Source organism: Camelus bactrianus, chromosome 17 (assembly GCF_048773025.1).
Source record: "Camelus bactrianus isolate YW-2024 breed Bactrian camel chromosome 17, ASM4877302v1, whole genome shotgun sequence".
Classification (NCBI taxonomy): Eukaryota; Metazoa; Chordata; class Mammalia; order Artiodactyla; family Camelidae; genus Camelus; species Camelus bactrianus.
Window position 1 is genome coordinate 40,474,122 of NC_133555.1, and position 18,914 is coordinate 40,493,035.

General features: G+C 44.1%; 1 protein-coding gene and 1 long non-coding RNA gene across 14 annotated transcripts in view; one reads left to right on the plus strand and one right to left on the minus strand.

Annotated features, from left to right (window-relative positions):
• Positions 1-18,914, plus strand: part of LOC105061753 (uncharacterized) — a 42,574-nt gene that overhangs the window by 16,158 nt on the left and 7,502 nt on the right. For 10 of the 12 annotated variants that reach the window (XR_012500072.1, XR_012500071.1, XR_006721639.2 and 7 more), the window contains 2 exons: positions 11,306-11,418; positions 16,952-17,792. This is a non-coding gene — a long non-coding RNA (uncharacterized LOC105061753). Of the gene's footprint in view, positions 1-11,305; positions 11,419-16,951; positions 17,793-18,914 lie in introns of those variants that run through there. The other 2 variants (XR_012500070.1, XR_006721637.2) reach the window with 1 other exon arrangement.
• The window catches only part of MYRIP (myosin VIIA and Rab interacting protein), a 153,702-nt gene continuing 139,384 nt past the window's right edge, over positions 4,597-18,914 (minus strand). For both annotated transcript variants that reach the window (XM_074345166.1, XM_074345167.1), the window contains 5 exons: positions 15,169-15,330; positions 12,165-12,269; positions 11,992-12,052; positions 10,467-10,585; positions 4,597-6,759 (listed from right to left, as the gene is read on the minus strand). In XM_074345166.1, coding sequence (XP_074201267.1) covers positions 6,727-6,759; positions 10,467-10,585; positions 11,992-12,052; positions 12,165-12,269; positions 15,169-15,330 — 480 coding nt within the window. In that variant the 3' untranslated portion in view covers positions 4,597-6,726. The remainder of the gene's footprint in view (positions 6,760-10,466; positions 10,586-11,991; positions 12,053-12,164; positions 12,270-15,168; positions 15,331-18,914) is intronic.

An 18,914-nucleotide genomic window follows, 5' to 3' on the forward strand; every position in this document is an offset into this window, starting at 1 on the left:
CGTGGGCTCCACCAGGCCTGCTGACTCAGAATTTGCACATTAAAGTTTGAGAAGCGCTGCCTTCAGCCTTTCATCTTTATCAAACATGATAACTTTGATAGAAAACATACTTTTCTATATTTGAGGACTTGATCCTACCAAACTGGATTTTTTGGAATAACTTCTTTGAAGTTTCCAGTGTTTGAAGTGGATAATAGAGGTTTCCAGCTCCTTGAAAGCGCTTTTAAAATGCAACTCCATTTACCTGCACTTTGTCGTAATTATAACTCAGTTGCAGAGACAGAAGGCTCATGCGACCAACTGTTCCATAAAATGCAAATTGTGTATGGGAAATACTTCCCCTGGGAGAAAACAGAGTGGCTGCCATTCGAGAAGTTATTTTTAAAAGGATGCGCCAAATGTCTCCTGTACTTTAAAGTTTCATCAAACATTTCAGTGAACAGAGGACCCTTTGTGAAAGATCGGCACGTACACGACACACACACACACACACACACACACACACACACACACACACACACACACACACTTCCAAAAACGTAACAAGTTTCATATATGAATTGTGAAATGTCAAAAACAAGTAGCTCAGTAGTGGCTTCTATAGACCTTATATTGGCATGTGGTTTCACTTTCAATATTTGCTCATCTTCATCACTAACTAACACAAGGATTAATCTAAGGTGATAAAACTAACTTTTCATGTAGTCTTATCAGTTAGCTCTTACTGTGTAATAAACCACCCCCTAACTCAGTGGTTTAAAAGAGCGATGTTTTATTTTATTTTATTTTATGTTTTTGGTTGGGGCAAGGAAAAGTGACTTTATTTGGAAAGCTGGCAGACCAAGAAGATGGCAGACTAAGGTCCTGGAGAACCATCTTCCCCTAGTCAGAATTCAGACTTTTATACTAAAAAGGGGAGGAGGGTTGCTTGGTTGTTGCAAGCTTCTTGGTGTAGGAATTCTTTGTTCTTGGAATCTTTTGTTTTTGCAGCTGTCCACATGGGTCAGATCGTGGCGGCCAAGATTTGTGATGAATTTTGTCTTTTGAAGACGGCGATATTCTGTCAAAGTTCAGCAGGTGTTCTGAGTGAAAGGGTGGGTCCGTGGATGTCTCTCTTGGTGTATTCATGGGAGAGGGTGAGCTAAGATCATCCTCCTACCCTGCCGTCTTGACCATTCCCCTCTTATTCTTGCTCCTGTGTCTACAGGTTGGCTGGGGTGGCTTTGATGCTCTTGGCTAGGCTCAGCTCAGCTTGGCTGCAAGGTTGGGTCGGGAATCTTTTCCTCGGACCAGTGGGCTGCCTGTGTCATGTTCTCACAGTGATTGGCAAATATAAGTGGACAAACCTTACTCCATAAACATATTTCAAGACCATTGTATAGCTCTTTTTCTAATATCTCATTAGCTAAAGCAAGCTATGTGGCCAAGTCCAAAGCAAGGGTTGGAGAATGCTGTGGTCTGGATGTTTGTGTCTCCTCAAATTTCATATGTTGAAATCTAACCTGTAAGGTGATGATGTTAGTAGGTAAGGTGTTTGGGAGGTGACTAGGTCAGGAGGGCGCTGCCCCCCTGATTGGGATTAGTGCAGTCCCTTGCCACGTGAGGCGAGACAGCGAGACAGCGAGAAGCTGGCAGTGTGCAGCAGCTTTCACCACAGCCCGACCATGCTGACACCCTGGTCTTGGACTTCCAGCCTCCAGAACTGTGAGAAATACATTTTTGTTGTTTATAAACTGCCCAGTCTTTGGTGTTATACTATAGCGGCCAGAAGACAGAACTATGCTCACCAACCGTGAGGCAAATCACATGGCCAAGCCCAGCCTCAGGGGGTGAGTCAGTGTGGTCCTCCCAGAGTTAAGGGGTTAAGAGAGGGAATATTTGCAGAATAATAATCTCTTCTACTATGAGTAGAAAAATCGAGGCACAGCATTTTACAAAATAAATCGTGTTGATTTTTGAATGATTTTCTTATTTCTAAGAGAAAAAGGAGGAAACCAGCACTGAGTACCTATAGTCACCAGGCATGCTGCTGAGAGTTTTCTCGTGTGTTATTTCATTGAACCCTTTAACAACAACACAGGAAGATACTTGTAGCCCCATTTTACAGATGAGGTGATAGGCCACAGAGCTGGGGTTTGGGAAGTCTAAGAGTGGAGCCTAGTTTTTTTATGGCAGGCTTCAAATGCTGTGAATATTGGGTCACTTTTTTTTTGTCATAGCAAATGAAGCACTTATTTCTTAGAGGAAAATACTGTCTTTATCTGTTCCTGTTTACCCTAGAAGCAAGAAGAGCTGTAAATGGTCTGTGAGTGCAGCTGCCTGTCACTCTCTTTTTTTTTTTTTCAATTAAAGTATAGTCAGTTTACAATGTTGTGTCAATTTCTGGTGTACATAGGCATACATATATTTGTTTTCATATTCTTTTTCATTATTGGTTACTATAAGATATTGAATGTAGTACAAGGTATTGAATACAGTGGGACCTCACTGTTTATCTATTTTATAAATAGTAGTTAGATCTGCAAATCTCGAACTCCCAATTTATCCTTTCCCACCCCTTTTACCCCCTGGTAACCATAAGTTCTCTATGTCTTTGAGTCTGTTTCTGTTTTTTAAATTAAGTTCATTTGTGTCCATTTTTTTTAAGATTCCACATATGAGCGATATATGGAATTTTTCTTTACCTTTCTGACTAACTTCACTTAGAATGATGATCTCTAGGTCCATCCATGTTGCTGCAAATGGCATTATTTTATTTTTATGGCTGAGTAGTATTCCACTATATATAGATACATACACCCCCCCCCCCGCCATTTTCTTTATCCAGTCATCTGTTGATGGACATTTAGGTTGTTTCCATGTCTTGGCTGTTGTAAATTTGAACACTGGGGTGCATGTGTCTTTTTGAATTATATTTTTCTCCAGGTATATGCCCAGGGGTAGGATTGCTGGATCATATGGTAAGTTTATTTTTAGTTTTTTAAGGAACCTCCATACTGTAGTCCATAATGGCTATACCAACTTTACATTCCCACCAGCAGTGTAGGAGGACTCCCTTTTCTCCACACCCTCTCCAGCATGTATCGTTTGTGGGCTTTTTAATGATGGCCATTCTGACTGGTGTGAGGTGATACCTCATTGTGGTTTTGATTTGCATTTCTCTAACAATTCGTGATGTTGAGCATCCCTTCATGTGCTTGTTGTCCATCTGTCTGGCTTCTTTGGAGAGATGTCTATTTAGTGTCTTCCACCCACATTTTGATTGGGTTGCCTTTTTTTTTTTTGATATTAAGGGGTCTGAGCTGTTTGTATATTTTGGAAATTAGTCCCTTGTTGGTCACATCATTTGCAAATACTTTCTCCCATTCTGTAGGTTTTTTCCTTTTGTTGATGGTATCAATTTCAGTACTGGTAGTGAGAGACACTGCCAAAGTTTAGTAGGTATTATGTGCGATGTAATTCTTGGTGTATTCGTGGGAGGGGGCAAACTGGGTCCCTCTACTCTGCCATCTTGGCACCTCCCCCCCCGCCTATCACTCTTGATACTTGAATTGTTGACTCAAACCATTCTTGAATACTCAGACTGTTGATGCATATTGGCTGCTCAGTACAAGCTTTTGGGGCTTCTGGGTTAGGGAGGGTGAATTCTCAGGTAACTGGACTGTGGCTGGAACCTCTTTGCTGTCTTCCGTGCCTTGCTATCCTATGCGGGTGGTCAGGAATTCTGGCCCAGAAATGCTGCCAGGAGGGAATCTCAGATGGGTCTCCTGGTGTTCTCCCCCTACCCCCACGTGAAGTGCCCCGCTGACCTAAATGCTAGCTTGTTTGTTATGAATGTTTAGCACACGTTACCATGCCAGACACGTTACCAGTAGCGTAGAGAAACGTAGGCGGAGGACTGGGGATGATCGGATTCATCCCACGAATCATTTGCAGGTGACTGTGATGCCGCTCAAGTGTGAGTCCTACTGTGCTAGCCCACCGGCTGGAGAAGGCTCTTGGCTTCCATTCATATTTTTATTCCCTCATTCATTTCAGGGTAGTAGGGGGTTCTGTTTCTGTTTGGGGATGGCAGGGGCCAGCATCTGGGCAGGCCAGCCTCAAGGAGCCACAACAGCCTCTGAGCCTGTGGAGGACTCTGGGAGAGTCGGCTCAGCTCACACACAGGCTGGCAGGGGCTTCTCCCCTGATGACCAGGCTCCAGGGTCTAACCCAGGACATTTTGAGTTGGAGAAATCTCTGCTGTGGGCGCTGTCTTGTGCACTGTAGGATGTTTAACAGCATCCCTGGACACTATCCACTATATACACGTCCTGTCCCCACCAAGTTGTGACAACCAGAAATGTCCTCTGAGGCACAAAGTCACACTGACCCCTCACCCCTGCTTTGAGAACTGCTGGTCTTACCTGAGTGACCACTGTTCGCAGGAGGATGAGCAATGGAGAGGTGAGTGGTGTACCTGGAAGGAACACGGGGCACAGGGTAGCAGTGGCTTTGACTCTTTGACACTTGGCCCCTCCAATGACCAGCCATTGACTTCTTTCCCCTCTTCACGCCCAGTTTTCCCAAACCAAAGAAATCACACGCCTACACACATTATTTTCATAAATGACTTTTACTTCTGCATCATTTCTCTTGACAGTAGTTCTTTGCAATATGTGTATAACATGAAGGCAAGCGTACTTTCAGAAGTCATCAAAGAGATGGTCCTATTGGCTTCATTTTCTTAAACCATTAAAATATTTTCATTTATAAAAATTAATCTAAATATAAATATTGACACTGAAGATCAAAATCACTTGATGACAAAATAATTCTTCTGGAACTATAACATATGCTTATGGGTTTTAATAGTAAATTAAATCTTTGCACTTACTTGGCACAAGGAAACTTTTATAAAAATTCAAATGCCATAGAGCAGGCTGCTGCTTCTTTTTGTTTTTCTTTTTGTTTTTTTGCAAGGCTCACACAGTACACGTTTTTGTCAAAGAAAACTGAATATTTTAACACTGTAACACAACAATAGGTGCTTTTCATGCCTCTTAAAGAAACGCTCTATTTGGAACTCAGATCTTTTTTGCTGTGTTTTTAAATTTTGTATTTGTTTGCTTTTAATCACACCAACAGAACAAAAAGCCTAAGACTTACTTTATTTCAAAGGAGTTGTTTCTGCTGGATAACACATCAAAGCATCAGCAAGGAGTACTACTGGAAGATAGGTAGACCCCCACCAGCACTGGATCACAACACACATTTCAGCAACAAGTCAGGTCCTGAAATGTGCACGGCAGCAAAGGAACGTAGGAGTTGAAAACGACACAGAGGGAGGCTTTTGTCAGGCTTTTGTATCATACTTAGCTGCAAGGTCTGACTGGCAAATTAATAACTGGCCCTCAGTTTCCAAATCTGAAAAATGGGGACACCTACTGAATAGGGTTGCTGTAAGGATTGAAGTGAGAAGAATGTTGCCTCCTTCAGAGGCCACTTAGTAAACATCAGCCATGCTCTTCCCTTGCCTCCCATCTTTTGCCTTCTTCCTCAGATTGAGAATGTATCAGGAACAAATGAAAAAAGGTTGCCAACACTCAACTGAGTGAAATTCCAGTTCCATTTGCTTTTATAAACACACTCTAAATAGTCATGCATTTGGAGTCACATGTGTGGAATTAGTGTCAACTGTTGCATCCTTTGAATTCAGTTTGCCCTTGCCTTTTTCAGACCTGTAAGTAAGTTTTCTAAGGCTATTCCTTAACCTTTTTTGTCTTTATGGTCATCTTAATTACTTTTTGCTGAGTATTTATTGGGAAATAAATTTTGGAGGATGGTATTTTCTCATGTGGTGGTATTGTGCAATAATCCAGTTACCTAAACCTCATTTAGATGCATCCATTGCTAAACTGCATCATGTTGATAATGGACAGTGCCCTAAAGTTAAGCCAGCAGGGGCTTTCTCAAGCCCCTCTCCCCATCAGAGCCAGGAAACACCCAGCAAGTCCAGGGAAGAACCCTGAAATCTCAGTGAGATGTTACTTCTCACAGACCTGGGCCTGGCATGGGCGAGTCAGGGCTTTCTGTCCTGTGGCTGGTGATAGCAAAGCAATGGGAGGAACCGGTGATGCGGTGGGCTAGGAGCCAGCAGGAAGGAGGTGGCTGGGGGAGACCTTGACAACTGAGCGCTCCCCAAGTTAGACCGTCCCTGGTGCTCGCTACAGGGGCATTTCACTTTTCTCCTTAGCATTTGTAGGACAAAGATGCTTGTGAGAGGTTAATAAGAACTGATGAGTTAAATTTTAATACCCATCTCCCTTCCCTCAACTATCTCCTGACCCCAACAATATTTTAGGGGACAAACTGTTGACATTGTAGTTCTAGTTGAATCAAAGGGATAAAAGAAAAAAAGATCTTAAAGACAACACACAGTAGCCAAGCGAACAGGGAAGAGATGCGTCTTTTGAACGTGGAGCTCTGCTGTTGGAAGCCAGCGTCTTGGTTTTCTGTCTTGGATTCCCCTGGGAGCCTAAGGCAGCGAGTAGGCAAGACCTTGATGCTGAAGTCCGGACTGCTTTCTGGTTGAGGTATCAGGACAGCCCTGTGCAGGGGTGCACTGTGGCCTCCCCAGGCCCTCTCCTCAGGTGGAAATCCATGCAGTATTCGATGGCTGTTGGGTCAAGGCACTGTCGTGTACGGCCGGAGGCAGTGGGTCACTGGCAGTGGAGTTCCATGGTGCTAATACATCACAGCAGACTCCAGGGTGGGCTCCTGAGGCGAGACAGCGAGCAAACGCCATCAGCCACTTGGTGAAAGTGAGGAGAAAGTGAGCAGCACTTCTGCTGCTTTTGTAGGTCACAGAGGGTATTCGTGCCACGGACCAGTGAAGTATTTCACAGTATTTAGAAAGTGATGCATTTCTTACATGTACTTTCTAATGCATCTGAGATTCATTTTGGTATGTGGAATAAGGCAAACTGATTCCCTTCCCACTACGTCCCCTTGGCTAATTTCCCAAGCTTAGTTTTTTTTTTTTTTTTTTTAAATAATCTGTACCTTCCCTACTGGTTCCTAATGCTTAAAAAATCATATAACACATTTTCACATGTGCCTGGATCTATTTCTGAGCGTTCTGTTCTGTTTCATTAACCATCAGTTTCTTTACAGCTTTTAATGGTTTTAAAATCTGACAGGAAAATCACTTCACTTTTGCAAAATACTTTTGTCTATTCTTTCTGATTCATTCTTGTATAAACTTTAGTTCCAAGAAAATCCCAGTGAGAATTGGATTAAACTATAAATTAATTTGGGGAGAAATGAACTGCTGGTGGGGTTTATTAATCAGTATCTCAGTATTAAATGTATCGTCGCGTTCGTGTAAAATTTACCTGGTAATTTATTATTTAATGTACTGCTGCATTTAATTTGCTAATATTTTATTGAGCATGCCTCATCTCTCTGAAGGAGTACTATTTGGTGTGTGGTTTGTATGTGGCTTTGTGTGTCTTGTGTATAAGTGGGTGTGGGGATGTGTAGACACTTACCAGCCATGTCATGAATCTTTTAGTTTTCAACTTTTTTAATGCTCTGGGATATTTTACATCACATGGGAATGAACTGTTCCTTAAACATTTATCAGCAAAATCATTTGACCAGAGATACCTATTTTTTGAAGTTTTAATAAATTTAAAAATTCTATTTCAGTTTTTACTAATACTCTGATTTTATTAGCATTAAGACTTAAAGATTTATCAGCATAGGTTTACATCACATTGTATATTTAAATTAAAAATGTACATCATCTCAGACTTCCTCATTTTTTATTTATTGATTTTTTTTCTTGAGCTGGCTTACACACATTTTTCTATTTTTCCAAAGAATAAGCTCCTGGATTTATGGTTATTTCTGTAGTTTTCTGGTTTTAACTAATTGATTTATGCATTTATCTTTGTCTAGTTCATTTGTTTTGCTTCTTTAATAATGAAGAAAATATTTAATACTATGAATTTGACTCTGTATAGCTCTGTATATATCCCATTTGTGTTGATATATGTAATTTTTCATTTTGTAAATGCTCTGTAGATTAGCTTTTCTCAAACTTTAGTTCAGGTTTCTCAGAAATGTGCATGGGACATGCACGTTTGTATGTGTACGTGTGTATTTGTGTACGTGGGTGCACACATATTTTATAACTTCCAGGTGGAGTTTCTGATTATTTCAACTTTTCTAATTTTCGACATTTGCCATGTCTAATATGGTAGTCACTAGCCACACGTGGCTGTTTATTACATTTAGATTAATTAGAAATAAATAAAATTTAAGTCAGTTCCTCCAAGGCAGTACCACATTTCAAGAGCTCAGTAGCCACCTGTGGCTAGTGGCTCCCATACTGGGCACTGCAGATACAGAACATTTCCATCATTTCACAAGGTTCTATTGGACATACTGAGTGCTGTTTGAGAATTTTGGCTTTAGGGGTCACAGAGGGTGGTTCTATACTTCCTACTTTTGGGGAACCTATTGAGGTTTTCTTTGTAGCTGGTATAAAATCAATTTTTATATATAGTCCATTGATACTTGGAAAGAAAGTGAAGTCTCTGTTAAGTATAAAGTAGATACATTTCTTAATTAAAGCTTAATAATTAGACTATTCAAATTATCTAATTTATATTTATTTGGGGGTCTGGGCTTTCAAGGGCTGATGAGGGAATTTTAAAGTCATCGACCATGGCACAGTAAATTGTGTTGCTCTTTGCTAGTTCGGGAAAGGCTCATGGTTGACTGACTTTATCAACATCTAAAGCTTCCTCCCTGTTTCCTCTTGAGTGTTTCTTGCCTTGAATTCTACTTTGTTGGAAAGTAGTATTCCTGCCCTTTCTATTTTGTTAGCATTTGCTTACCAAATATTGTCTGTTCTTTCATTTTTTAACTCTCTGCATTATTTAAAATTAATTTATTAAAAAAATCACTTATTGAGGTGAAATTCACAAAACATAAAATTAACCATTTGAAAAATGAACAATTCATTGGCATTTAGTACATTGACAATGTTGTACAACCACCACTTCTATCAAGTTTCAAAACATACCATCACTAAAGTAAAATGTCTTCCCCATTAAGCATTGTTTCGTATCCCCTGTCCCCATGGCCCCTGGCAACCATTGATCTATCCTTCTGTTCTGTCTCTATGGAAGGTAATTTTGTGTGTGTGTGTGTATGTGTGTATATATATTTTTTATTGAAGTATAGTCAGTTTACAATGTGTCAATTTCTGGTGTACAGCACAGTACTTCAGTCATACAGGAAATACATATATTCGTTTTCATATTCTTTTTCACCATAAGTTACTATAAGATATTGAATATAGTTCCCTGTGCTATACAGTAGAACCTCGTTGTTTATATATTAAACATATATATGTTGTATATATATTAGTATCTACAAATCTTGAACTCCCAATTTATCCCTCCCCCCAATCCCCCCTTAACCATAAGTTTTTTTTCTGTGTTTCTGTGAGTCTGTTTCTGTTTTACGAAGGTAATTTATTTTTAACTCTCTCATTTATAAAAGATCCCTTCCCTGGCCCTAGTGGTCTGCCCTGTTAGTATGATAATGCATCTTTTTAGCTCTTTTAAGTAATGGCCAGGAGCCAGGTAATTGGACTTGGAAAGGTCAGGGGTAATGGCTGGCCAGTGAGGCAAAGGGAGTGGCAGCACTGTTACCATACGGTGCCTAAGAGATGCGGTAACTTGTAATCCAAAAGGGCACGCCCACCATTATGCCATTACCTCGTGCTTCTGTGCTCATGACACAGGTACCTCGAGGGGGAGGAATGGGAAGGGAGTGACAAGTGATGCATAAAAGACAACAGATTAGATTTCCCCTTGCTTCAGTCTTGCCACCCAGCCATCGTCTGTCCTCAGCATACCTGGTATCACCAAGGCCATTCATCTGGATCACCACCTCCCATAGAAGCAGCATCAAGCATTTGCCAAAATTCTGAAGCATTTGTTGGTGTGAGGGTAGTAACCCATCAGCCCTGTCTATGTGATTTCAGGTTTAAGCAAATTACCTACTTTGTCCCTTCCTTTGTCGCATTTATGAGCAGCTGCCGGCTTTTTTTTCAGGAACACAAGTAATTAAATGAATGGCTAACAAGAAATTTAAGGAAGAGTGAATATGGGCCAAAAGCAGAATAAAAACTCTTACATCTCAACTATTACATTCCTGTGTATGAATTTTTATTTCTCTAGTATCCAACCTGGTTCCTACAAGGAGCTGGAGATAGAGCTGAGGGGCTGTATACACATATCCAAGCGGCTAGCTGTATAATGCAGCCCCCCCACCTAACCGACAGACCGACCAGGAGACCATGCAGGAAGGATGCTTCTTCGAGCTCTGACTGCAGAAAGAAGGGCGAAAGAAAGGAGGTGCCATCAACAGTGAAAGAAACTGGCATTAAGACAGAGGGGACTTACCATCAAATCCTTGGTGGCACTTTTCCTTTCTTTAGTCCTGTTCGTCGAGGAGTCTTGGAGAATGAAGTTGCGATTAAATGTTTTAATGGTGGTCACTGAAGATGCTTCCATTTTTTCAGCTAAAAAAAAAAAAAAAACCACATAGGAATAAGTATTATCTAGAAGCTGGACCGGTTAAGGAAGAAAGCCCAGGGGTCCAGATTACCCAGATTTTTGTTCCAGACGTGGCATCTCATTCTGGTCCTTGGGTCTGACTGTGGAATCTTTTTGCTTTGTGTTTATTTTTATGGTGGACCAAATAAATCAGGACATCATTAGTGGCTTTCTGGGAAAAGCTAGCTTGGAGATGATCCAGCACAGTCCACAAGTTCTTATTTGCAATTCTGAAATATAAAAGGCTCTAAAAACTGCACATCTTTGTAACTTTGGAGTCAAAATTGCCTGATGGCAAAACTTGACTTAAACAGACAGGCAGCCATTTAAAGTCCTTGTTCCTCCCACTGAGCATGAATTCTCAGACTTTGCTGCAAGGATGTGAATGTGTTTATCAGACACTGGCCCAGACACCATGGTGAGGGGGCTGTTAGGAAGTACACAGTTCAGGTACCATATTACCTTTCTAAGGTAACCAAAAAATTCTGAAACACATGTTGACCCCAAGGGTTTCAAATAAGGGATCGTGGATCTATAATATATCTTAACTGTATAATAATATAATATACAATTAGATATGTAAATACATGGAATATAAAGTAGGCATTCAATAAATGTTGAACAACGAATGGTGGAACCAGGACTCAAATATACATCCTCTGACTTTCTCCTCTTCTGATTTGTAGGTCTAAATTTCTAGTTCAGCAGCATCATTCTGTGGCTTCTGAATCCAAGGAAATCACTGAAAACGTCCAGCAGATGAAGGTGATGTGACTGGCACTGCTGGAATCCCTTGCAGGTGGGGGTCTACGTTAGACGCTTTTGGTGCCCTGCCCACATCTCCCACATCTCCCTGACAGTCCCCATTCCAGTATCCTGCCAGCATCGTACGGCAGGCACCACCACTCTCTCGGCCCATGAATGGGGTGGGCCAGAAGTAGCAGGGAGTTAACGTCCCCACCAGAAATAAGCTTCAAGCAAAGATAAGAGTTGAAATACCTCATGTTCCTACTCTGAGTAGGAGACTCAGGTGCGGTTAATACTGCCTCCCAAAAATCTCTAGCAGGTTTTAACCTCATTTGCCCAAAGAAGCAAACTACCAATGAAGGGACATTGTATTGGCTTAATTTCCTTCCCTGAATCATTTCTCTCTTCCCTTATCAGTGTTTCCTGGAATTACCTCCCAAATCACATCCCTATCCCCAAAACTGCTTCATGGTAGGGAGATCCAAGTCAAGACAGACTCTTCACAAGGATGATTCTGGGTGAGAACACCCTATTAGATCTGGTCCTCAAACGCAGATCTCAGTTACTCCTAGTGAATGAGTCAGGCTTCATTCCTTGGTGGCCGTGTGGTTTGATTTAAGCATACCTTTCACCGGTGGAGCAGGCAGCTTCCTCCTCTGCTGCCTTGATGTGTCTATGGTTTGTACCTACAAACAGAACACAGGAATCGGTACACCTTGGCGAAGCCAGAGATACTTTATCTTCTGCATTTTCCAGGTCTTGCAAAATTTCAACAGAGAGAGTGAGAGACAAACTCACCTGGTTCCTTTGCTTCTGCTCTCGTTTCCTTGTGAGGCGCCCACAGGGTGCTATGTTTAACCCTGCAATGGTCAGGGCTGAAATCCGGCTCTCGATGTCAGAAATCTTAATGCAACAGAAAGACAGAATCAGTTGGGAGAAAGCCCAGAAGGGGAAAATCTTTGTTAAAAGTGTTACGAATCTATAAAGAACAAGTCTGCTTTGATGTATGCCATTCACTCATTCATTCATTCAACTTCTACCAAGCACATCTCTATCCAGTACTGTGGTGAGAAAATAAAACACAGGCCTTTCTTTGTAAGTTTAATTTTCCAGTTAGCTCTAGAGCAGGTCACCTTTGCCAGAGGACCCCTAAGGATAAACGGAAGCCCAGGACATGATGGGAACCCTGGTCCAGGGTCATCTGGCTCAGCACAGGGGTGGGGAGGTCAGGGGAGGCTTCCACGGGAGGCAGCATGTGTGGTGAGCTTTGAAAGGCAACAACGATTTGGATGTCCTGCTTCCTTTTTCCATGACTCCTTGAATCTAAAACCACAGCGCCAGGTCTTAGGAGGGAGGCCCAGCAGCCCCTGGTTCAAGTCCATCTCCTCTATTAAGAGGCCAGGTGGCCTCGAGAAACTCCCTCCTCTCTCTGGGTACCACTTTCCCTATCTACAACATTGGAAGGTCAGAAGGAGCTCAGATTTTTTCCAGCAGGGGATGGATAAAGAAATATAACCATATACCTCTGAGGTGGATACAGAGATGGAGGGATAAGGCGGATGTAGAGAACAAGAGCCCACTCAGAACCCTGGTCCATCCCCGTCCCGAGGGGTAAAGAAGACATGGTCCTGGCTCCTAGAAAGGGCGTTACTATGTGCCGTGAGCACGCTGAGTGCTCTGAGGACGTGAACTCGTTCACGCTTCACTCGTAATCCTGTGACACAGGTACCATTCTCTTGGTTTTGAAGACGAGGAAGCTGGTGCAGAGTGACGTGACCTATCCCACATCTCACAGGAGAGCCTGGAACGAGCTCATGCTCTGGCCCGGCATGGGGGCACCTGGGGAGCCAGGAGGAACTGGCAGAGTCCGGGGAGGAGGCTAGGATCACAGCCGTCCTGCTGAGATGGCACAGCCCGAGTGCTGCCGGGGCATCGAACGGGAAACCTGAGAGCGGGCCCAGCTGCCAAGGTGTGTGCCCCCCACCCCGAGGTCTCCATGGCCTCCCCTGTCCCTAAGCTGTTTGTGCTGAGCGAGACAAATTCTGATTCCACGGTCATTTACCTAGGGCTTCTTTGGACAAAGGCCACCGGGAAAGGTGCTGTAGGAAGTATAGCGAGAAGATGTGAAAGGTCAGTAAACACGGGAGATGCTTCCCCTATCCGGGAGGAGTGGCCATCTGACTTGGATGAGGAGGGGGCAGGAAAGGCCAAGCCTGTGGCAGCTGGGGAAAGAATCCCAGTCACGCTGCAGGCAGCCAGCCCCCGCGAGGGGCCCCGTGCGGCCCTGTCCCCCAGGCGCCTTTCTGTTCTGATTCCTCCAGTTTCACAGTGATAACTGCGTTCCTTTGGTTTATAGACCAGTAAACGGCATAAGCCTCTGAGAAAGCCCGCAGGCTACACTGTCATCAGTTGTTCGCATTTCCTCCTGGAAGCAGTTCTGATGGAGGGCTTTGCTCAGATGGCCCTGGAGCCAGGTCAGTTGGGAGAGCAAGCGGCTGACCTCCTGATTTGCTGACTGCCAGGTTCTGGAATAAGAAGGAGTTAATTTCCCCAGTTTTAGTCCATAGGGCAAAGGATGGAGAAAGAGGAAAGGAAGCTACTGAGGGCTGCTTGGCCTGCATTTTCTCTCTCTCTCTAATTGTATTCCATTAATTCCTAAGACTGCATATCCAGGAACCCTTACACTTGCTAGAAGGGCATGACCAATTCAGCTCCAAATTTCCTGGGAGCTAAAGTGAAAAGATCAGTGTAGGACTCTCTGTCCACAAGATAAAGACCAGAAGAATAGCTTTTCCTGATACTAAGAGTTAAGAGAGACCTTCCACAGGAGTGTCCACAGAGAGGACCTGCCAGGGCACAGTGGACGGCGTCCGCACCCCTCCCCGTGGGTCATCCTGCAGCCTCCTTCAGCGCCGGTCAGTCCTGTCCCAAAGGTCAACTCCAAGGTGAAACCATCCCTAGAATATGACCTAATGCAAGCACACCTCAGTGCGGACCTTCCTGTCATCAGCAGGACACCTGTCACATCTTCTGTGAGAGTCCGCTTTGGACAAGACAACAGGGAGTCTAAGGCTTTGTTCTTTGGCAGCAACTGCAGGGCAAGGAGGGTCTCCACGCTCATAACATTTTCCACGCTGGGAAGATCATCACAGAGCTGATGGCAGGCTGGCAACCCCCAGGCGAAGTAGGAGCTCTTACACCAGTGGACAGGCGCCTGGGCAGGACCTGCACATTTCTCAGGAAACCACCCAGCACAGACTGGTGAAGAATGGTGGTGGCGTCAGGAAGACTTGGGTTAAAATCCTGGCTTCATCCGTTTCTAGCTATCTGACTTTGGTTTAAACATTCTGAGCCTCAGTTTCCCCAGATATAAGCAGGGAAGAATAACAGTAGTCACCTCATGAGGTTGCTGAAAGGATGAAATACAGTCATGAGGTTAAGCACAACTCCTGTCTTCAAGGAGCTTTCAGTGTATAGTGGGGAAAGCTGGCATTAAGTAAGTAAACAGTGTGATAAAGGTTAGGGGATGGGGGGTCTTGTGTCAGAGAATTTGTCAAAGAGGAAAAGAAAATGGCACAGGTATTAAAGAGGTGTATTACCAAGGCTGTAATGTGGGGAGAAGAGAGCTGCACTTTAAGAAAGCATTTGGTGGAATCCACTTGGAAGGACCCTGTCCACGCAGGTCTGCTGGAGATGGCAGGATCTGATGGATACAAAGGCTTTGAAACGATTCCTCTGGAAGATGGGGCACCCTCTCCTTTTGCCAGGTGGTCCCCATCTGGGCAGAGAGGAGCGTTCGTACCTGGATCTCAGCGTGGTGGACCTGGGCTGCCGCCGTGGCCACTTGGTCCTCCAGATCTGCCAGTTCAGTCTCATCAGTGCCACTGTGGATGCAGCGGGCGGCATCCTCTAGCTCACTCAGCTGGCCTTCCAGTCCGTACACGGTGCCTGCCGCCAGGTACACCTGTAGAGGAGGCACGGGTGTACCTTTGAGCTCACGTCTGTGGTCCCAGGACCGGTGGGGCCCTTTCAGGGGAGTGAGAGAGCACTGGGCTTAACTTCTCGGGGAAGAGACAGGGAATCCCCGTTCACAGACATTCTTCACACTGAAGTGGTAGCCTGAGGTCTTGCTCCCTCACTCCCCTCACTGTCAACCACACCTCTTCCCCCAACCTTTCATGCAAGAAAACAAGTTGTAAGTTTTAAAAATATGATAAAATAGTACAAAAAGACGTGGCATCAGCTACATAAATTGTGAATTTGTCCAGCGACTGTAACAACAATATGAAGACAGAAGAAATAAAGAGAAAAACTCATGATGCAGTTTTTCTGGTAAAAATTTCTAGTTGGCATTTGGTAATGGAGAACAAGCCAGAAACCATGAAAGAGGTGAAATTAATTTAAAATAATGACGAATTTTGAGTGAATTATTTCTGATTAATTAATGTCAGCTTGCTTGAATCTGGTTAAGGGAATGAAATGAACCTGAAATTTGTAGTAGGAAAATATTAATTTTCTTAGAAAATAGTGTGGTTTTGAGAAACAAAATCTTCATGGTTAATTAAAACATTTTTTTAAAATTTAAGTATAGTAGATTTACAGTGTTAATTTCTAGGACTTTTTTTGAGAGCTACTGAAGATTAAAGAGAAAATAAGATAAAAGTAATCTAAGGGAAAATTAAAAGTAAAATTATTTTGGCTTGTGAGTTTATAAGGTGATTCTCATAAAAGTGGGCAAACAGAAAGTAAAATCATTGGAACAATTCAGGCTAAGGAGTGCTAGCCAGGGTGAATGAAACAAACACTCCTTCAGCCCAATTAATTATGTGGTGAAACAAGACAGCACGAGGAACCAGATGTGTCTAAAGGAGATAATTAAAGTGAGGCTCATGAGGTTTAATCAATGCATGTAAAGCTCTAAGGAGGAGGAGAAGCTTGGGGTTAACGTTCATATAGATCAGGCTCGCAGAGAACAGAACACGGATCTAAGGTTCCCTTGCTGGCCGGGATGGGTTTGGCCAGTGGGAAGCACCAGCAGGAGATCCAAGGTAGGAGGAGAGAGAAGTTAGAGCCTTTCTTCCCCTACTCTCCCCTTCCTGGGCACCATGGTGGCAGCTCCCACTAGGGGGCGCTCTTCCTTGCCCTGGTTCTCCCTGGGCTGCACTGCCTGGGGGTGGTGACCCCTTCCTCCTACTGCTACTCTTGGGACTACAGCGTCCCCTAACCTGGCCCACACCTCAGTTAACACTCCCTGAAGTCCTCTTCCAGCCAGACCCCTACAGGTAGAGAAGAACCCTGTGCTTCACAGCTCTCAGCAAGAGCTTCAAGTACAAGAGACCCAGACATACAGTTGAGGGGACTGAGCCCCCACTGCTTGTGCGGGGGAGGCTGGGACTGTTGGTCCGGGCTTCCTCCGGCCTGTAGGGGAGACAGGGCTGATGCCACAGCCAGGCAGCCAGTGACAGTGTCAAAGCTAAGAGACTAGGAAAATTCTAAAATCCTCATGTCTTACCCTAAGAGGATTAACAAGGCAGTTTATGAAAACCAGAGACACATGAATGTCACATTTTTTTGTTTTATCTTAGGTAGCTCGGAAGCCTTCTTAAAGGTGAACATTGTCTTGCAAATGTTCTCTTATCTCAGACTCCTGGTCTGCGAAAGGAAGCCAGCATTCAGAAGGGGAGACTCAGCATTGCCGCATCCATTTCTGCCAGCGCCCGGGCTCCTCAGCACAAAGGAGAGAGGCAGCGGAGCACAGAGGAGTGCTCTTTAGCACACAGACAAAAGCCACGGTTTAATTAAATCAGCTGCACCCAGAGGCCAGTTTAAGATTCAGCCCTGCCCTTCTGCCCCTCAACTGAGTTCCAACCTGCCCGTGGTTCTGTGATCTGGTGAGCTGGAGGGATAAAGAAAAGAGTCACTCCTTCTGTGACTCAAAGACCCACAGAATTCAAAGGAGCATAGATGGAGTCTCTTCTGAGGGAAAATTTGAAAAGCTGGCTGGGGGAAGGGAAGGAGGTGGAAGTAGGCAGTTAACTCTTTGGGAACAGGAGAGGCATCTTGATAGAGGAGCTGGACAGGGAGCAGGAAGTTGCACTCCCCAGCCCTCCAGCGCACATCCATGCTGGGGTTTCTGACACCCTGAATCAGTGGCGAAGTGGATGTGTTTTGAACTCAAAGCGTTAATGAACCCCCAAAAGGAACATGATGTACCACAGAAAGATCTTACAAAATAAAAACTCCGAGAAGGCCATTGTATTTTTCAACATATTCCTTAGAGAGAAAAAAAAAGCATGCTGTCTTTGCTTTAAATGTGTCATGGGGACTGACTGTTGTTATTTAAATCTGGATTCTTTCATCCATTGTAAGTTTTTTTGATACCATACTTTGTAAAAAAAAAATGCATTTTTTTCCTGGTGAACCTTACCTTTATTTTAATCTTTTTGATTCTGTGTGTGCAGGATTAGGGCCATTTTAGGACTATCAGCACCTGAAAGAACTGTGTTAAAGGCTTGACTCATCTGATGTAATCACACATCAGCTAACCGTTCCTTGGGCACCTCTGTGTCAGGCTCTGGGCCGAGGGCTAGGGCCGTAGACAGGACAGGCGGCAGGTCCCAGTCTGTAGGGATTTATATATCTGGTTCCCGGTCTGGGCACGACTGTGCCCGTCTCCCCTCCTCTACCCTCTAACATCTGACAACGTCTGGAGACATTTTTGATCGTCACAGTAGAAGGATGCTGCAGCTGGGGGTAGAATCCAGGGACACCACTAACATCCTACAGTGTACAGGACAGTCGCTGCCACAAAGAACTGTCTAACCCAGAATGTCAAGGGTGCTGATCTAATGGGAGATGCGTGCACAGAAGGGCAACAGAGTGAGGTGAGAGGTCAGGTAGACATATGCTTTAGAGAGTCTGCAACCTTCAAAGGGAAAGTAATGGTTTTTTTTCCAACCTTGACTCATTTTGATTTGTTGTTTCAACTTCTGGGGAAAAAACCCCTCTGATAACATTTCCTGATTTTTGAGAACACCACTGTTAAGAGCATCTCCAAATCACGGCCGCTTCTGCTGGGTCTGGAAAGATGCAGTTGGCCGGCCGGGCCTGGTGCCAGGACTAGGCCAACTGGAGAAGGTGGCTACGGCCCGGGTGGCTGACGTCCACACTTCTCTGTGTCACCCCTGGTTCCCAGTGTTGGAAAGTTCTCACTGGACCATTCCTGAGGTCTCAACAATAACTGTAGATATTTATGTGTAAGACTCTGTTACATTCTTTTTCTCACCAGTTGGAAGGATAGAAAAATCCATTAGGAGCAGACCTGTCTGTGCATCAGGGCAGACCAGACCCGCTGTAGTGACCTCAGTTCTGTTGGCAACCACTCTCATTGTCTGTAGCATCACTGGCCGCGTCCTACCTCGATCCCCACGGGTCCCTTACATGATCTCTGCACGCCTCCCTCCCCGCTCCCAGGCTGCAGTGCACTTGCGTTTCCAGCAGCTCAGATCTATGCAGAAGCTGCCTCTAGGCTACCGTAGACACTGCCTG